At 37.8% G+C, this 17,880-nt stretch overlaps 1 protein-coding gene across 1 annotated transcript; it reads right to left on the reverse strand.

Annotated features, from left to right (window-relative positions):
• Positions 1–16,623: 16,623 nt before the first annotated feature.
• On the reverse strand, positions 16,624–17,349 carry LOC125345599 (14-3-3 protein epsilon-like). Its single transcript, XM_048337685.1, has one exon. It carries the CDS (start codon positions 17,338–17,340, stop codon positions 16,624–16,626), a length of 717 nt encoding a protein of 238 aa, XP_048193642.1. The 5' UTR covers positions 17,341–17,349.
• Between the last annotated feature and the right edge of the window lie 531 nt (positions 17,350–17,880).

Consider the following 17,880-nt stretch of genomic DNA (forward strand, 5'->3'; position numbering starts at 1 on the left):
TGGGTGCTGGTATCAGGGGCTCCTAATTTCATCATTCCCACATGCATTCTAATCCAGGTGACTTTCTGTGGACTCTGGCTGGGAACCTCTCCTTCCTTCATTGACACAGTCACATAATCTGAACATGGCCACCTCATCATCCTGTGTAACAAGGGCTCCCCCACTGCTTTCAACTCTGTCTTGGGTATCTGGGCTCCCTGGCCCTGGCCAGCTTCATGGCATTCATGGCTAGGAACCTGCCTGACAACTTCAATGAAGCCAAGTTCCTGACCTTCAGCATTCTGGTGTTCTGCAGTGTGTTGCTCACCTTCTTACCTGTCTACCACAGTGCCAAGGGCAAAGTCATGGCTGTGGAGGTCTTCTCCTTCTTGGCCTCCAGTATAGGGCTCGTGGGCTGCATTTTTGCCCCCAAGGGCTACATCATCTTGTTAAGGACAGACAGAAATTATCTGCATGGCTTCAGGGATAAAAGACATTGAAGTCAAAATAAGCATTGTTGGGCTGGGGATGTAGCCTAGTGGCAAGAGTGCCTGCCTCGGATACACGAGGCCCTAGGTTCGATTCCCCAGCACCACATATACAGAAAACGGCCAGAAGCGGCGCTGTGGCTCAAGTGGCAGAGTGCTAGCCTTGAGCGGGAAGAAGCCAGGGACAGTGCTCAGGCCCTGAGTCCAAGGCCCAGGACTGGCCAAAAAAAAAAAAAAACAACAAAAAACAAAAAAAAAAAAGCATTGTTAAGAATAAACTCATATATTTTATTACTATATACAATTTTTGAACTAAATCTATAGTAATTTTCCAGTCTTATGTTTGTTTATATTATGGAAAAGTTAGTTCAATTAATAAGGGTGTATTGCTTACATTTTTTCTTATGTATTTTCCATTCCGTCTATTTAATATGTATTTAATCTTTATTCCAATTTTTGGTGTCTTTTGAGCGAAGTCCAAGGTGAACTGGTAAATTCTCTTCTTCTGCTACATCTATCCCAGAAGAATGTTCAGGCACCCAGATGGGGAGCAGCAGGATATTAACAAGATAGCCTCAAGAAAACACAGAGTGGGACGAGGAAGCCCTTCAACTCAGAGGATAAAATCTTGGGTGTTGATTCTTGAGAGTAGTTACACTGTGACTAAAATGAGGGGAAAAGGCAAAAGAACAGCAGAGAGAAAAGGAGACAGGGGAGGGGAATGAAAAAGTGGAGAGGGTGGAGTAGGAGAGAGGGACAGACAGAGATGTCAGAGACAGAGGGAAATGGGATTCAATGTATTGTTACTCTGTGTATGCACAGAAGGCAGATTGCTGACAATAAATGTTTAGGAATTTTGTTTTTATTACCCAGATGTTGTTTCTTTCATTTTCTTTTTTAACATTGTTTTATTATTATTATTTAACGGTGATGTTCAGAGGAATTACAATTACAAACGTCATAGAAGTATTACATTTCTTCTTGGACAATATCACCCCTTGCGTCTCTCTGTCCCAGTTTTTCCTTCCCATCCCCACCCACAATTTTTATCCTTCCTTTTCAACACAGTGTCCAGAGAGTACCAACGCTTCATTTGTTTACCCTCCATTTGGTCCCTCCATTTCTGTGCCCCCACTCACACACCTAAAGAAAATAAATGAGCAAACAAGACCAAAGGGAATGAAAACAAAACTAACAACCATGAAAAACAAAACGTTGTTTCCCTTTACTTGAATTTATTACAGTAAATAGCATTTTATATGATAGGATGCACATAGGTATTGTGCCTTTGTCTTCCTCTCCTATGAATATCTTCCATTGGTCTCACTCTGTTGGAATGCCTAGAGACAAAGTGTATAGGGCTCATCCTTTAATGTTTTCGTGTCAATCTTGCAGCTTTAACTCAGCGCCTGTTTACTGTCCCTGAGCTTTTTTTTAAATTTGCTCATGGCTAATACTCTACTACTTGAGCCACACATCCACTTCAGACTTCTTGGTGATTGACTGGAGATAAGAGTCTCACAGACTATTATGACCATTGTGGCTTTGAACCAAAATAATCAGATCTCAGTCTCCTGAGAGAAGATAGGATTAGAGGCATGAGTCACTGGGTGCCTGGCTATTTCTTCCTGTTTTTATCCACGTCCCAGAAGATTTTGTGCTTCCTCAAAGTGCTGCTAAATATGATAGATCAGCCATACCTTTTAATTTAGTTCCAGTAGAATATCACACTCTTTTTGCTAGGTGACACAGAGCTTTCCAAAGTCTGCATTTTCAATAGCACAGCTTTTATATTGTTAAAATTTAAGTCTCAGTGAGCTGACTGTATTGTATGAGTTTAAGCAAAGCTTTTCAAACTTTGTATACATACAATATTTCTTTAATCAATAAATAGAATATTCTTGTTTTATTTTTATTTCCTAAGCAATTAATCACTCAGAGATGGGGGAGTTTTATATAGATTTTATTCAACTTTTGGGGGGAATTTTGTTTTTAATTATTTCAACCTTAATTTCATTTATGTTGGTGCATTGGAATATATTAAGGAAATGCAGAGATTTTGTTGAAATTGTTTTGTGAATATTGCTCTAGTGGAGACTTTACACAGTATCCCAAATCTCATGTACACATATTACCATGTCCTTGTGTAAAATGAAAAATATTATTTGTTCAATGTAAAAGCACAAAATATAATTCCATTCTGTACTTGACAGTCTTGATGTCTCATGATTATTTTGCTACTAGGTCACCTCAAACTCCTCATTTTATGGGTCTCTTAAATCACAACATCTGATTTACACTTGCTTCTTATAAAGGACCTCTTTTGATTAAAGATATATAGCCCCACATCACATGGTAACATCTACTCAGATGCTTTAAAGAAGTATTTTGAGGATAAATCACAAAACATTATGGCGAACAACATATATTGGGAAAAGCCAGACTATCCTTTTCAGCCCTGTATTTGGAAATAGCTGATTCTCCCATCAGAATAGAGGAGACAATGTGGAGCCTTGCACCCAGGGAAGAACACAATCTGGAAGAGATCACAAAGGAAAATGACAATGAATTCAAACATTTCAAAGTCGACCCAGTGACAATGGAAAGCAGTGAGTCTTCTTTAGCTTAGAAAACGAAGTAACTGTACCTGGATCCTCAGAACATGAGTACAATTTCAAAGGAAGATAATTAGCTGTTTTCCTCCTCATTCTCCCTGTCTCTAGAAAAAAATCAAGGAAATGTTTGCAAGAAAATCACATCAAATAACTTTTAAAATCGCTAGGCCAAAAGCTGAATTGAGTTAGAAATGTAGAGAGGTCCATGGCACACTGGCCTCATAGAAAATTATTAGAGGACAGGATTATTTCTATTTGGTTCTGTGTGTGTGTGTGTGTGTGTGTGTGTGTGTGTGTGTGTGTCTGTGTGTGTGTCCTTCTTCTCTATCAGTCTATCTACCTATACAGCTATAGTATATATAGTATGTAGTTGTATATATGTATTTAGTATATACATATACTTGTATGTATACCTGTGTATATGTGTGCATATATATGTACACACACATATATATATACATATATATACATACATATATGCACACAGGTTAGGTCCACCCAGGAATATTGGCCCTTGTTTGTTTTCTCTCCATCTATAACCAGACATAGACCCCCCCATCCCCTTTGTTCCCTCTCCATTCAAGACTGCACCTGGTCTTCCACCAGTACCTGTAGCCAAGGTAACAGGTCACCACCCACCTGCATGACAGTGGAGGTCCTCTCGGCTCTTTGATCACTTCCTTCTCCTCTGAGGTCACTCCCTCATTCATTTCAGTCATGCCTCCTTTCCTTCCCTTTTAGAATCTCTCTTCATGAGGAGTCAGGCAGCTGTGTGCTAGGCCCTACTCTAGAGTAGAGCTCAGAAGTTTGGCCCTCCCAAATAAACTATTTTCTGCCAGAACTACATGGCTGTCTACTTTCATCAACCATATATAAATATACATACACCTATGCATGTGTGTGTATATATATATATATACATACATACATTCTCTCTTTCTCTCTCTATATATGTATACATATGTGTGTGTTGTGTGTTTGTTTTGTCACCACTAATCTCTCTCTATATACATACATATGGAGAGAGAGCCCTAGCCTAGTTTGTGTGTGTGTATGTGTGTGCATGTGTCTATTCTCAGTGCCTGGATCAATACCATTACATGCTTATTTGACATAATGTGTAAGGACAATCAGCTCCTTCCCAGATAATCCTCTGTAACTAGACTCTCTCCTTTCAGAATCCCTGCTCTGTCTATATCTAGGTTAAGGCTGGTCCTTCCAGAAGGAATTTGGTACTCTCTTCATGAATAAGACTTCTTTATTTCATCCGCATAGTAATTGAGTCTTTGTGGTCCTCTTATCTAGAATCCTGTATTATTTATCATGTTGAAATATATTTTTGACTTTTATCATACAGTGTGTTTAATTGTAAATTTACAGGCATATTGTAGATACAATAAATGAGGGAAATCATGCAACCTGGGATTTACTTGGGTCTGGCTTACTTTGCTTAATATATATATATTTTTTTCCATGTCCTCCCATTTCCTCCCAAATAGTACAATATTTTTATTTGTGATGGAAGTGTAGAATTCCATTGTGTACATATGCTACATTTTCTTGGTCTATTCATCCACTGAAGTCCTGGAAGCAATGGCTGGCTGCAGAGGCTCTTCTGATTTATGAGTGAGCTATGTTCCCACTGGCTGCAAAGGTAACCACATGAGGACACATAAGGCCGAGCAATGTGCTCATTGAATGTCTCCACTCACAGTTTCTTTCTCTGTGATCATACTTGTACCCATCTTCTCCAAAATACTATGTCCATGAAGGCTTAAGCTGCAAATGACCTTCGGGTGTTTTTTACCTTATTTTTCAAGCCCCAAAATATTAGAGCTAAAGCTTAAGATAAAACAATACAGCACAAAGAACAACAACAGTGAAAAATTTTGTATAGCAGCAAATAAAAGCAAGAATTGGCAAAGGGGATTATATCAAACTAAAACCTTTGGCACATGAAGTAAAGAACCAACAGACATTATATGGCCTAGAGATTTTGCATATTAAACACATGGTAAGGGATTAATAACCAGAATATGGTGGAAGCACAGAAACCTAAACTCCTAAGGAATAAACTGGACAACTGACTAATGGGAAAATAAATTTAAAGATTTCTCAAAACCAGAATGTATAGATGGCTCACAAAAGTATACAAAAATATACTAAACCTCTTTTGGATAAGGAAAATGAAAAGCCAAATGACACTGAATTTTATGTCACTCCAGTGACAATGTCTAGCTTACTATCTAGTAACAAATGCTGCCAAGAATGAAGAGACAGAGCACACTTACACACGAATCATGGGAATTTAATTTCATCCATTATGGAAATCTGTATGTATATTCCACAAGAAACTATAAAAATATTTATGGTATTAATCACAGCCATGTGAAGCTCAGGCCCATTGCATGCATACATGTACATGTCTCAATAAGATCTCTGTACATATGCCACCAAGAATTTTCAAATTCAGTGATAAAATCCTGTATAATGAAATGAATATACAGGTATAATAGACCAGTATCAATCTCATTAGAAAGGCTTTTTTTACATTCTTCATTTTTAAATTTCTTGTACTGTTAAGCCCTTCATGTCTTTGTGATAGCCACAGCATGGTTATGGGCGATTGTAACATAATGTATATCCATCACTGCAGTTATGCACAGAGTATGTTCACTGCCCTGATGGACTTGTCTTCTCCATGGTGATAAAACTCTCTCCATTGAATTTGGGTCTAATTTATTTTGAGAAGAGGAAAACATAGAATTAAGAAGAATTTCATCAATTACTCTATGTTCTCAGAGAAGTGTATCAGGAAAGTAACCTTTTCTATGTTAGAAAGTTTAGTAAAAATGAGCTGTTTGAAGGTAAAAGTTCAGGATGGAAATGGACAACTCAATTTTGGTATTGGCCTTGACTTTTTGAAGAGAAATGGCAGCATTGTTGCTTCCTTGGGCAATAGTAACAGGGTGCATTTGTGGAGGGCTGTGCACATAGAATTCTTGTTGAAACCTGCTTGAATCAACCAGTAATATGTGATGGCTGTAATGGACGTTGGGTGTGTGAACTGACCCTGTGGATACAATGTACTAATATTGTATTCTGGCCATTTCCATGCACCATCTGATGCAATCCAGTTGCCTCATCCCAAATAGATTTCATGCAAAAAGTTTCTGGGCACACATGTAGATCCAAATATATCAAAAATAACTTCATCCCAAGCCTCTTCTATCTGTGACCTTAGAGGAAATCATTGCTCCTGCGATGAAGGACGAGAATGGCAAGCATGTTTTCCAAAAAATATTTTTTTCTTGGATGCAAGGCCTCAGATGCAGAGCCCCAGGAAAGTACTTTACACATTGTTCCTGGGGGTTCACAAGACACTACAATGAAAGTTGGACAATAGTGTATATCACTGTCAATAAAAAGTACATGTACACCTATACAAACATAAGAATATACATACCAGACACTGTGGGCCTCACTTCCAGAGAGAATTTCAGGTTGGCAGATGATTCAGGGATGTGCCCTTTCATTTTCAAGTTCCTTCTTCTCCACCTTCTCCTCCTTGACAGGTCCTTGGCTGGCACTAGCTGCTTTTCCAAGATGAAGCAGCCAGCAGTCATGGATGGCGATATGATGATTGCTGGGTTTTTCCCTCTCTACACCTTGGGAACAGATCACAGTAACAGCAGTGCTTCCAACTACAAAGAGAACATGCTGTAAGTAACACGTTGTATTTCCATTTCCTGTTTCGTTCTCAGGATGTGCAACAGGTGAGGGAACTCTAGATGCACACACGAATGTCTTCCCTAACCTGACCTCCCATCCCTAGTGCACCGGAAAGAGCTCAGTTTAATTATTTTATCCTGTAACTGTTTTTGAGTAATTTCCTGCATGTTAGTCAGATAGGACTCTGATTTCCTTTCACATCGCTTCTCCTTTGCATGTCTGGTAAGCTCTTCAATTTATGTCCACATCCCTGAATCTTCACCATCCCAGCTGTCATGGTGGATGATGAAGTGATGTTATGACAAACAACCTGAGTCAGTGGCAAAAGTTCGAAACTAAAAGGCTTCAAACACATTTCCTACCCCACAGCCCAGTGGTCTGAGAAGATTTCTTTGGTAACTCTTATATTTTGAGGACAATGATAAAATTCTTCTTCCACTCTAGTGGTTCACGGCTGTAAATCTAACTACTCAGGAAGCTGATAGCTGAAGACTGAGGTGTGAAGCCAGCCCAGGCATGAAAATACATGAGTATTTTATCACCAATTAATCACTCAAAATTTGGAACAGTAGCTGTGTCTCATGTGACAGAGTGCTAACCTTCAGCAAAAAACCTTGAGGACAATGAATTCAGACTCTTGATTTCAAACCATAACACACAGGTGCACATGCTCACACATTCCATCTCTCTTTCTCTGTCGGGCTGTCTGTCACTCCTTCTCTCTTCATGTAAGCATGTAGTTACTGTTTCAAACTAGGCACCGTATCATTATTTTGTGCCAGATATATTCCCCCAAATCCAGGTTTTGGCACGCAGTATCAATGATCCCTATGGAACAATTTCATCTGCAAAAAACAAGATCTACTTTAGTTATGCACATATGTGTCCTTGGCTTTTGATCTGCACTAGAGAGGATCACTAATAAATGAATTTACAAGATAAGAGAGGAAAAAAAAAGGATGGAAAAGAAAAATGGCTATGAGGAACATCAAGAAATTCTAGAAGTCTATTTGAGTCCTCTTGTCTTAGAAAATGTCATTGCCTGTATCATTTGTAGTATTTTTCAAATGCTGGTGTGATAATTGTAGCCTGAGGTTGCTGTCCACCATCAAGAGCCAAGATGAGCCGGATAGGAGTTAATCTTTTTCCTGCTATAGGAGATATATGTCACATCTATGTTTGTTTATCATTCTTTCTATTGTGCTTGTCTTGGAAACCTGGGGCTTTGGAAATATCCCTGAGCTTTTGTTGTTGTAGAATTTTCTCTTTATTTTATTGATTATTGCTGCTGGATTTTTATTTATTTTTGCCAGTTCTGGGTCTTGAACTCAGAGCCTGGACACTGTCCCTGAGCTTCTTTTGCTCAAGACTAGCACTCTACCACTTGAGCCACAGAGCCACTTCTGGCTTTTTCTGTGTATGTGGTACTGAGGGAATAAACCTAGGGCTTCATGCATGCTAGGTAAGCACGCTACTGCTAATCCACATTCCCAGCCCATGATGCTGTGTTTTGATTCTGTTTCTTTTTTTTCAACCTGATTATTTCATTCTTCCTACTAATTTGGGGTTTGGTTTGCTGGTTCTTTTAGATATAGTGTAGGTTTTCTAGTTCAGTATCTTTCCTATTGAGTTAAGAGAAGTTTGTTACAGTATCCTTTTAAGCCTTCCTTCACTATATCCATGGATTCTGATTATATTTTCATTTGTTCCTAGGTTCAGTTCATATCTTGAAATTTGGCATGAAAAACAATTCACTTTATCATTCACTAATTATTTAACTAAATTGAATTTTTTACTGTAATTATAATTTAACTATTGAATTATGGATGAGAAATTATTCATACCCATGCTATAGATATAATTTCTGCCTCAATATCTATCCTTATTACATGTGATCTGCATGTGTGCTCAATCTACTTCCGACAGTTAAAAACTGTGGCTGTTTTTTTTTTCCTATCCCATTCCATGATTCCTACTGAGAATATTCTGTAAGTTATCAAGAGATGTTTTACTTATAAGTTGGTTGACATGTTATGTTAGTGTGTGTGAAAATCACTTGGTCAGCATGGAAATTAACTTTGATGCTTCCATGTTGATTTTGTCTGAATGATTTCTCCATAAATACTTCAGCTAGTATTCCACTGAGGACTACCTCAAAGTCTTCTAATAAAGTTCCGTGCTCGGCCAGTGTGTAAATATATATTCTGAGTTATTATTTCCTCTTGTAGATTTGATACCTTCTATTATTGCATAACAAATTTTCCACTTTTCATTTCTTTCATTGAAGTCTACTTGTGTGACATACTGCAGAATCTCCTGTTTTCTTTTGGCTTTTATTGGCCTGAACTGCCTACACCACTCCTTTCTTGGGATCACTGAGGACCTCTGGTGTTGAAGTGCGTATCTTGGAATCAACCTATCATTTGGTTTGAGTTTTTGTTCATTCAGCCATTGTAGTTCTCACAGGTAGCATTTTCTGCATTTCCACTCCCAGTCATTGTTGACAGATCACGTCTCATTACTGCCATTATTTAAGTTTTTCTCCAGATATATTGAAGCTTCTTCCACTCTTTCTCTACTTTTAGAGACCTCCTTGGTTATTAAGTGAGCCTAATATTAATGAATTTTTATTTCTGAATTATGAGTTTTCATTTCTCTATTACAGATGTTCTCATAATTAAGGACCTTAAAATCGATTCCAGAAAAAATATTTTGGAATAATTACAATAACCTGGGATAATAATACGGATGATAGAAAAAGAGAAAACACTTACACAGTCCATGAGTAAATGTACAGATATTTATAATGAAATCTTTTAATATTTTAAATGAAATATTAAAACCAAATAAAAATTGCAACTGCAGTGTATTCCTCTCACCATTTTCAGTATTGGAGATCTAATTTTACATTGTTCTACAGTAATTATGACACAAAGTTATAATAATAATTTTCCTTCTGCTTAAGAATTGTGTCTCGGTTTGCTAACACATTTACATGCTTAGACCATTCTCAGCCCTGTTATGCACACATTCTAATGGGTAAATTTTATACATTCATGTATATTTTTCCAGTTCGTTAGTGGCCTTTTGGCCAGAATATTTTAGTATTTGTTGTAGAACAGGTCTGGTGAAATATATTCTCTTGATTGTGCTTGTGTGGGAATAACTTGTTGTAGATGTATGTATGTGTATATGTATATATATATATGTGTGTATGTGTGTGCTGTATATATATATATACATATATTGCCTTTAGATATCTTATTTGCATTACTGTCTATATTAGGAACTTTAAATTCTGTCATTACATATAAGAACAAGCATTTCTATGTTTTGGCTTTCATAAACATCTATGGAATCTCTCAAATGCTAATATTTGCTTTTTGAAACACTGTTGCCAACTTTGGCAAAACGTTTTCAATATATCTTCATTGATACTTTCAAGTTACTGCTTAGTTTGTGTATGTTCACTTAGATTTTCTTCAAGCTCACTTTTTTCTTCTCCTTAGAAGACATAACTAACATGATAGGCTTCCATTGTGAAATTTCACGCATACAAATACTTTTCTTGATCCACTTTGTTCTTCATTTGGATTTCCATCTTGCCTCCATGCTTTTTTGAATAATGAAGTGTTGATTTCATATGAATTTCTTCAGAATGTGTGTGCACACACATGCACATGCGTGCCCACACACACACACACACACACACACACACACACTCATAGACATGGCAGGAAGAAACAAAGGTACTTTCATCTTCTATCGTCCCCTATGTTCCCTTCTTTCCAGTTTCTTAATCTAAATATGTTCAAAAGATAGTAGTAATCACTACATTTTATGATGTTGGACTTGGAACTTGAATTTCAATGTAAAGCTTACATACAATTCTCTCCTCATCACCCATATTTTAGGTGCCTCTCTCCATGAAGGTACTCAATGCTCGATGCATCCCTTTTTTTGTTATATAAATAAAAATAAAATTCCAATTTTTGCCAGTCCTGGGACTTGAACTCAGGGCCTGCACACTGTCCCTGTGCTTCTTTTGTTCATGAATGGCACTCTACCACATGTGCCACTTCTGGCTTTCCTGTGTATGTGGTATTGAGGAATCAAACCCAGGGCTTCATGCATTTTAGGCATGCCCTCTTCCCCTAAGCCACATTCGCATGAATAAGACATTATGTTGGAGATGAACTGCACAACTTGGGGAGGAAGGCTAAGGGGGAGGGAAAGTGGGAGAGAAATGAGAGAAGGGGTAACAAATTTGACAGGAAATTTACTCATGACCTTACATATTTAACTGTAACTCCTTTGTCCATTACCTTTAAAATAAAATTAAATTTAAAAATAAAATAAAATAAAAATAAGATTCCCTTATCTGATATTTGAGCTCTTGTTCTGGTTGATATTGCAGAGAGAGCTGTTCAATATATTGGGTATGTGAGCAGAGATTCCTATAGAATCTTGCTTTAATTACAGTATGCTTCTGAACTATGCTCTTCAATTGAAGATTTTTTGGTTAGCCTGACCTGCCACATAACCACATGACATAAACTCTGACTTAAAACACAGAAGTTTTTCACACAGGTGGAGCTCGTTACTCCAAGATAAAGACAACAGAATGTTTGGTTTCTCTGGTAATTATATAGGACTCTAGACATTACACACTGAGGCCAAAGGCGTATTTGCATAAGAATGTTTAACAATGGAATAATAGCTATGTGTAGATGATCATATAAAATAATACTCTATGCAATGAACTCCAAGAAAAGGAGACACGACATTTTTAGTTGTCATTGTTGCTGTTTTCATTTTCTTTTCCTTTATTCTTGTTTGATTGTATGGGGGTGGGATTGAGTTTACAAAAAAAGTCAAAGAAGGTTGACAAAGTACAACAATGCTACTCACTAGACACTATGTGGAAAATGAACTGTTATATCTTGTGGGTGGGGACAGTAGTGAAAAATAATGAGAGAATGACAGAAGAGAAGATATGGTTAAATAGAATTGTACTCATTATTCACTACCTGAAGCAGGTGACTGTAATCCCTCTCTGTATCAATACCACTATAAAATTAAAAAATCATAAAATAAAAGAAAAATGATTTAGCTACTGTGCATATATATATATATATATATATATATATATATATATATATATAGTGTCTCATGAAAGCCTATTCCAGTTGTAATGGACAAGAGGATTTTGCAGTGGTGCCTGAGGTAGCAAGGAATAAACAAACTCTGGTTATTGGTACAAGTAAGTTTCTGAATCTCATTCATAGCAAATTACCTTCATATCCTTATATAATCTTATATGCAAGCTTAATACAGTACAAACATCTTCCATACCAATTGAGGGGAATTCTTTCTAACATATTCCTTGGCATAGAAGCAAAGTTTCAGTCCAGCAAAATAATAAGTTTTGAAATACTTTGAAATTTCTGAGCTCATTACACAGGTTTACCTTCAAGATCTACCAGTGTGTTTTGGCCTTGATTGTTGCTATTGAAAAGATCAATAAAACTCCTGATTTCTTATGTAACTTGACTCTGAGATTTAATACCTCTAATGCAGAATTTAGCTTCTCAACAACATTTGAAAATCCCTTCATTACAATTATTTATTTATTTAATTATTTATTAAATTTTGTTGACAAGTTGTTGTGCAAAAGGGGAAGAGTTACATAATGGGGCAGTGTGAACATTTCTTGTGATATCTTACACCCTCGTTTTTCTTACCTTCCCTAGATCAGAGGGATATATACAATACCCATACAATATCTAGTGTACCAAAAACATACACAGTAGCCATGTGGCATATGCCAAAGGAAATTCACCTAGAACTTCAAACATAATGTCAACAATAGTTTGCTTATCCTTGTCTTATATCATCATATATACATAGCTGTTGAGCTACTGTGATTCACCGAGAGGTCTATTTTAGACCTTTTTCTGTTTAGTAGTTGTTTAGTTTTAGATACATAATGTAAGGTCGCTGTCCCAAACCTGTGGAAATACCATTTGACAAGAAGATATTGTTTCACAGAATTGGTCTCTAATGTCCCCCCACCCCCACCTTAGCAGTCATATTTCAAGGAGACTATGCCCCTTTGTTCTCTGTGTTCTAGGCTTGTCTCACTCAACATTATTTGTTCAAGTTCTAAGCATTTCCCTGAGAATACCAATATTTTATCATTTCTAATCGCTATGTAGTATTCCATTGTGTATAGGTACCACATTTTTTAGATCCATTCATCTGTGGTGGGGCATCTGGGTTGTTTCCATATTTTGGCTATTGTGACTTGTGCAGCAATAAACATGGATGTGCAGATGTCTTTTTGATATCCTGAGATCTGTTGTTCAGGACCTAGGAGTGGTACGGATGGGTCATAGGATAGATCTATGTTGAACTTTTTGAGGAACCTCCATACTGTTCTCCAAAGTGGTTGTACTAATTTGCACTCCCACCAACAATGGAGAAGGGTTCCTCTTTCCCTGCATCCCCTCCAGCATTTGTTGTTGCCTGAGTTCAGAGTATAGGCCATTCTAACTGGAGTGTGGTGGTAGCTCAGGGCTGTTTTTATTTGCATTTCCTTCATTGCCAGGGATGTTGAACATTTGCTCATATGCTTCTTTGCCATTTTTATCTCTTCTCCTGTGAAGTCTCTCTTTAGCTCCTTTGCCCATTTAATAATTAGTTTACTGGGCTTGGAGGGGGTTAGTTTTTTGAGTTTTCTTTAGATGACAGATATTAGGCCTTTTTCTGTTGCTGTGTTGGTGAAGATGTTTTCCCATATGGTTGGTTGCCTTTCTAGTTTGGTGGCTATGTCTTTAGCTGTGCAGAAACTTTTTTTGTAGTAGTCCCATTTGTCGAGGCTCTCCCCTATCTGTTATGCCCCTGGGACTATATTCAGGAAGATCTGTCCTGTGCCTATAAGTTCTGGCATCTTTCCTACTCTGTCTTTCAGTAGTTTCAGAGATTCCAGTCTGATGTTGAGGTCCTTGATCCATTTTGAGTTGATCTTGGTGCATGGTGATAGGCTAGGTCTACTTTGAGTTTTCTACATGTGGCTGCATAGTTTTCCTAGCACCAGGAGTTGAAGAGGCTATGTTTTTCCCATTGAATGTCCTTAACTCCTTTGTCCAATATCAGCTCATTGTAAGAATGCGGCTTTATTTCTGGGTATTCTATTCTATTCAATTGGTCTTCAGGTCTGTTTTTATACCAATACCAGGCTGTTTTTGTTATGATGGCTCTATAATAGAGCTTGAAATATGGTATTGTGATACCTCCTGCACTGCTTCTTTTGCCTAGAAATGTTTTGGCTATTCTAGGTCTTTTGCTGTTCCATATGCATTTATGGGTTGATTTCTCTATTCTAGTGAAGAACATAGCTGGGATATTGATGGTCATTGAATTGAATTTGTATAACATTTTGGGCAGTATGGCCATTTTCACTATATTGATTCTGCCTACCCATGATCATGGAGCTCTTTCCATCTCTTTGTGCCCTCTTTGATTTCCCTTTTTAGATTTTTTTAGTTCTCATTAAATAGGTCATTCATGTCTTTTGTTAGGTTAATCCCTAGGTAAATTATTCTTTTTATCTATTGTAAATGCTATTATGTCCATAATTTCCTTTTCTGCTTGTGCATTGCTGGTGTACACAAAATCTGCTGATCTTTGTGTGCTGATTTTGTATTCTACTACTTTGCCAGGATGGTTTATTAGGTGTAGGAAATTGGGGACTGATTTTTTTGGTCCTTCAGATATAAGATCATGTCATATGTGAATAGGGATAGTTTGATTTCTTCTTTGCCCATGTGGATCCCTTTGGTGTCCTCCTCTTGCCTTATTGCTATAGCTAGGGATTCCAGAAGTATAGTGAATAGAAGTGGGGAGAGTGGGCATCATTGTCTTGTTCCTGAGTTCAGGGGAAATGGTTTTAGTTTCTCCCTATTTGATATGATATTAGCAGTTGGTCTGATATATATGGCTTTTATTGTTTTAAAGAATGTTCCCTCTATTCCTGTTCTCTCCAGGGCTTTTAATATGTATGGATGTTGTATTTTGACAAGGGTTTTTTGGGCATCGGATGAGATGATGATGTGGCTCTTGGTCTTAGCTCTATTGTGGTGAATTACATTTATTGATTTTCGGATGTTGAACCATCCTTGGGTCTGTGGGATGAAGCCTACTTGATCGTGAAGTATGATTTTCTTGATCAGTTTCTAGATCCTGTTAGCTAATACTTTGCTGTTTTGAGTTTTTATTAGCTCTGTCTCTCTCATTTTTTAGGGAAATGGAATCACACATTTGAAGGGGAGAGACAAGACGGAATGTCAGGGAATTTGAATACTCCTTCATGGCATGCTGCAAAGGAGGAGGCAGAAGAGTTGAGGAGCTAAGACTGTGTAGCTCCTACACATTCACAAGTGCCCAGTGCAGGGTTGGAGCTTATTAGGATGCTTGTAATTTTGCTTCGCCCTTGTGGTTAAAAAGTTATCAGAGCTTTTTGAAAGTTCCTCTAATAAATTATACAGTGGCCTTTTAATATCTGGCAGTAAGGGTTTTTTAGAATGTCTGCTCAGGAGCAGAGAGCCCTGATTTGGAATGCCAAATCTCTAGCCTAAAAATAAATCTGGGTTCTAAGAAATTAAGTGTGTGTGTGTGTGTGTGTGTGTGTGTGTGTGTGTGAAATAGAGAACTCTGAATGTCAAAAATATATGGTGAATAGATCCTGGAATTGGAAATGCTGATATTTCCTTTTCTTTTTCAATGTTTTAAATAAAGGATGAATCTAAACAGACTTATCCGCCCATATGGTTGGCTTTTTTTTTTTTTTTGGCATTTTTCTTTTAGGTTTGTTTTATTTAAGTTTAATGTTAATTCCATGCTGTGTTTCAGTAAGAACAATACAGATTCTGTATCTGTGGCTCCAGTCAGATATCCAGTAGTACAAATTAGCTTCAAGTTACACATACTGAACAAAAGAGCTTGAGCGAGCAAAGGAGAGGGAGAGAAGAAGGGAGGGGAGGAGGAAGGAAGAAGGGATGGCAGGGTAGAGGGAAGGAGAAGAAACAAAGAACTGAACATGCATGCAGGCTTCTCCATATCACCTTCAATGCTAACCTGCTTCAGAGGGAGAGAAAAGGTAGGCAAGAATGAGCAGCCACGGATTGGTGAACTGTTACCAGCACTCACTTTTCAGCCAACACTTCAGCAGAGTTGGAAACACTTTTTACAGCAAAACCATTGCAACAAACTCCCCACCCCAAACAATCTTTAACCACTTCAAGTTAACACCCAATTAAATTTAAACATTGGTATAAAATTTGATTTAAACAATTAGAAAAAGGAAAAATGATTCACATATGCCTCTTTAGTGTGATCAATCTCTTTTTTAAGATGCATCACCTAGGAGTCTAATGGCTTTCAAATGTAATTTCCATTTCCAATGATCTTGCCACTTCTGGCATGGAGACAATACAGTAATGCTGAAAAAGCCTCTATACAGTCCTGTTAGTGTCTTAAAGAATCTAAAAGCTGGGACCAGTAAAATCCACAGAAGTTCACTCTTGCCTTTAAGAACTTTTGAAAACTGTTTAAAAAAAAACTGGGCAGGAACCTAAATTCTGAGACCAAATGTGAAAGTCAGATTTTGTGGTTCTCAGTGACAATGGGGACTTTCCAAGGGAAGGGGTGGGGAGGACTGGGGTAGTCAGAGATTGTTTCTCTTGTTGGCTTTTCTGTCTCACTGATTTTCATCTACCACATCCTGCAGCGCTTCCTTATTCTGCTCTTCACCGTCCCTGCATGTCTGAAGTCCATAGTGTCAGATTATCACATAACAACTGCACGATAAGTGTAGAGTCCTTATAGCTTTCTTCACTCAGAGTATCCAGATCTGCAATTGCATCATCAAAAGCTGCTTTTGCCAACCTGCAGGCCCTGTCAGGAGAATTAAGAATTTCATAGTAGAATACGGAAAAGTTGAGAGCAAGACCTAAACGAATTGGATGCGTTGGTGGAAGTTCTGTCATTGCAATATCACTAGCAGCTTTATAAGCCACTAGGCTGTTTTCCACTGCCTCCTTCCGGTCTTTTCCTGTGGCAAATTCAGCCAGATACCTGTGGTAGTCCCCTTTCATTTTATAATAGAAAACATTGGACTCGCCAGTGTTAGCTGCTGGAATATGGTGTTTGTCGAGTACATCCAGAATGTCACAACAGATTAACTTTACTTCAGTCTCAACCATTTGCCAATATTCCTGAATCATTTTTAGTTTGTTTTCTCCTCCCTTGTTTTCTTCTTTCTGTTCGATGCTGCTAATTATTCTCCAGGAGGCTCTTCTAGCTCCAATCACATTTTTATACGCAACAGATAGGAGACTTCTTTCTTCAACTGTCAGCTCCACATCCATTCCTGCTACTTTCTTCATTGATTCCACCATTTCGTCGTATCGCTCAGCCTGCTCAGCCAGCTTCGCCTGGTACACCAGAGCTTCCCGATCATCCATAGCTGCAGCGGCTCCTGCAGGGTCTGCATGAAGGATGGAAGCGGATTGCGTCTCCCACTCTCTCTCCCTCTCGCTCTGCGTCCAGGCAGCAAAAATGGCGGCGCCTCCATCCCTGGTTAGCTTTTCAATACTGTGTTTTGGAGAAATTCCAAAATAAAAAATTAGGATGAAATCAGTTGGTTCTTTTTGCTTCATGTTTGTATTTCCTGTTAGTTATTATTGGTTGACTCTGCTTTTTCTTTCCAAACTCTGGAGTAGGGTTGGAATACTAGGGTCTAAGAAGCCTGAATTCTGCTTCTAACACAGAGAAAAGAAGCATAACTCCACAAGGCCACTGGAGAGTCTGACTTACAGTCTGTGCTTCCTGCTCCTTCAGCTTTGAGGTTGCTATAGGGCCAGATCTGAAGATTGCATCATTTGTTTATTTCATTTATTTATAGTGATTGATTCTTATGGACACGTGGACTTTACGTTTTTACCCAACCATATTTTTCCAATATTTCCTGAGGGACAAAACTTAAATTAAAAAAGAAAATAAGT

The sequence above is a fragment of the Perognathus longimembris genome, unplaced genomic scaffold, assembly GCF_023159225.1.
Source record: "Perognathus longimembris pacificus isolate PPM17 unplaced genomic scaffold, ASM2315922v1 HiC_scaffold_5932, whole genome shotgun sequence".
Lineage (NCBI taxonomy): Eukaryota > Metazoa > Chordata > Mammalia > Rodentia > Heteromyidae > Perognathus > Perognathus longimembris.

What these genes read in the sequence shown, in the direction of transcription:
- LOC125345599 (XM_048337685.1), bottom strand. Translation starts at nt 17,340, where the DNA reads ATGGATGATCGGGAAGCTCTGGTGTACCAGGCGAAGCTGGCTGAGCAG.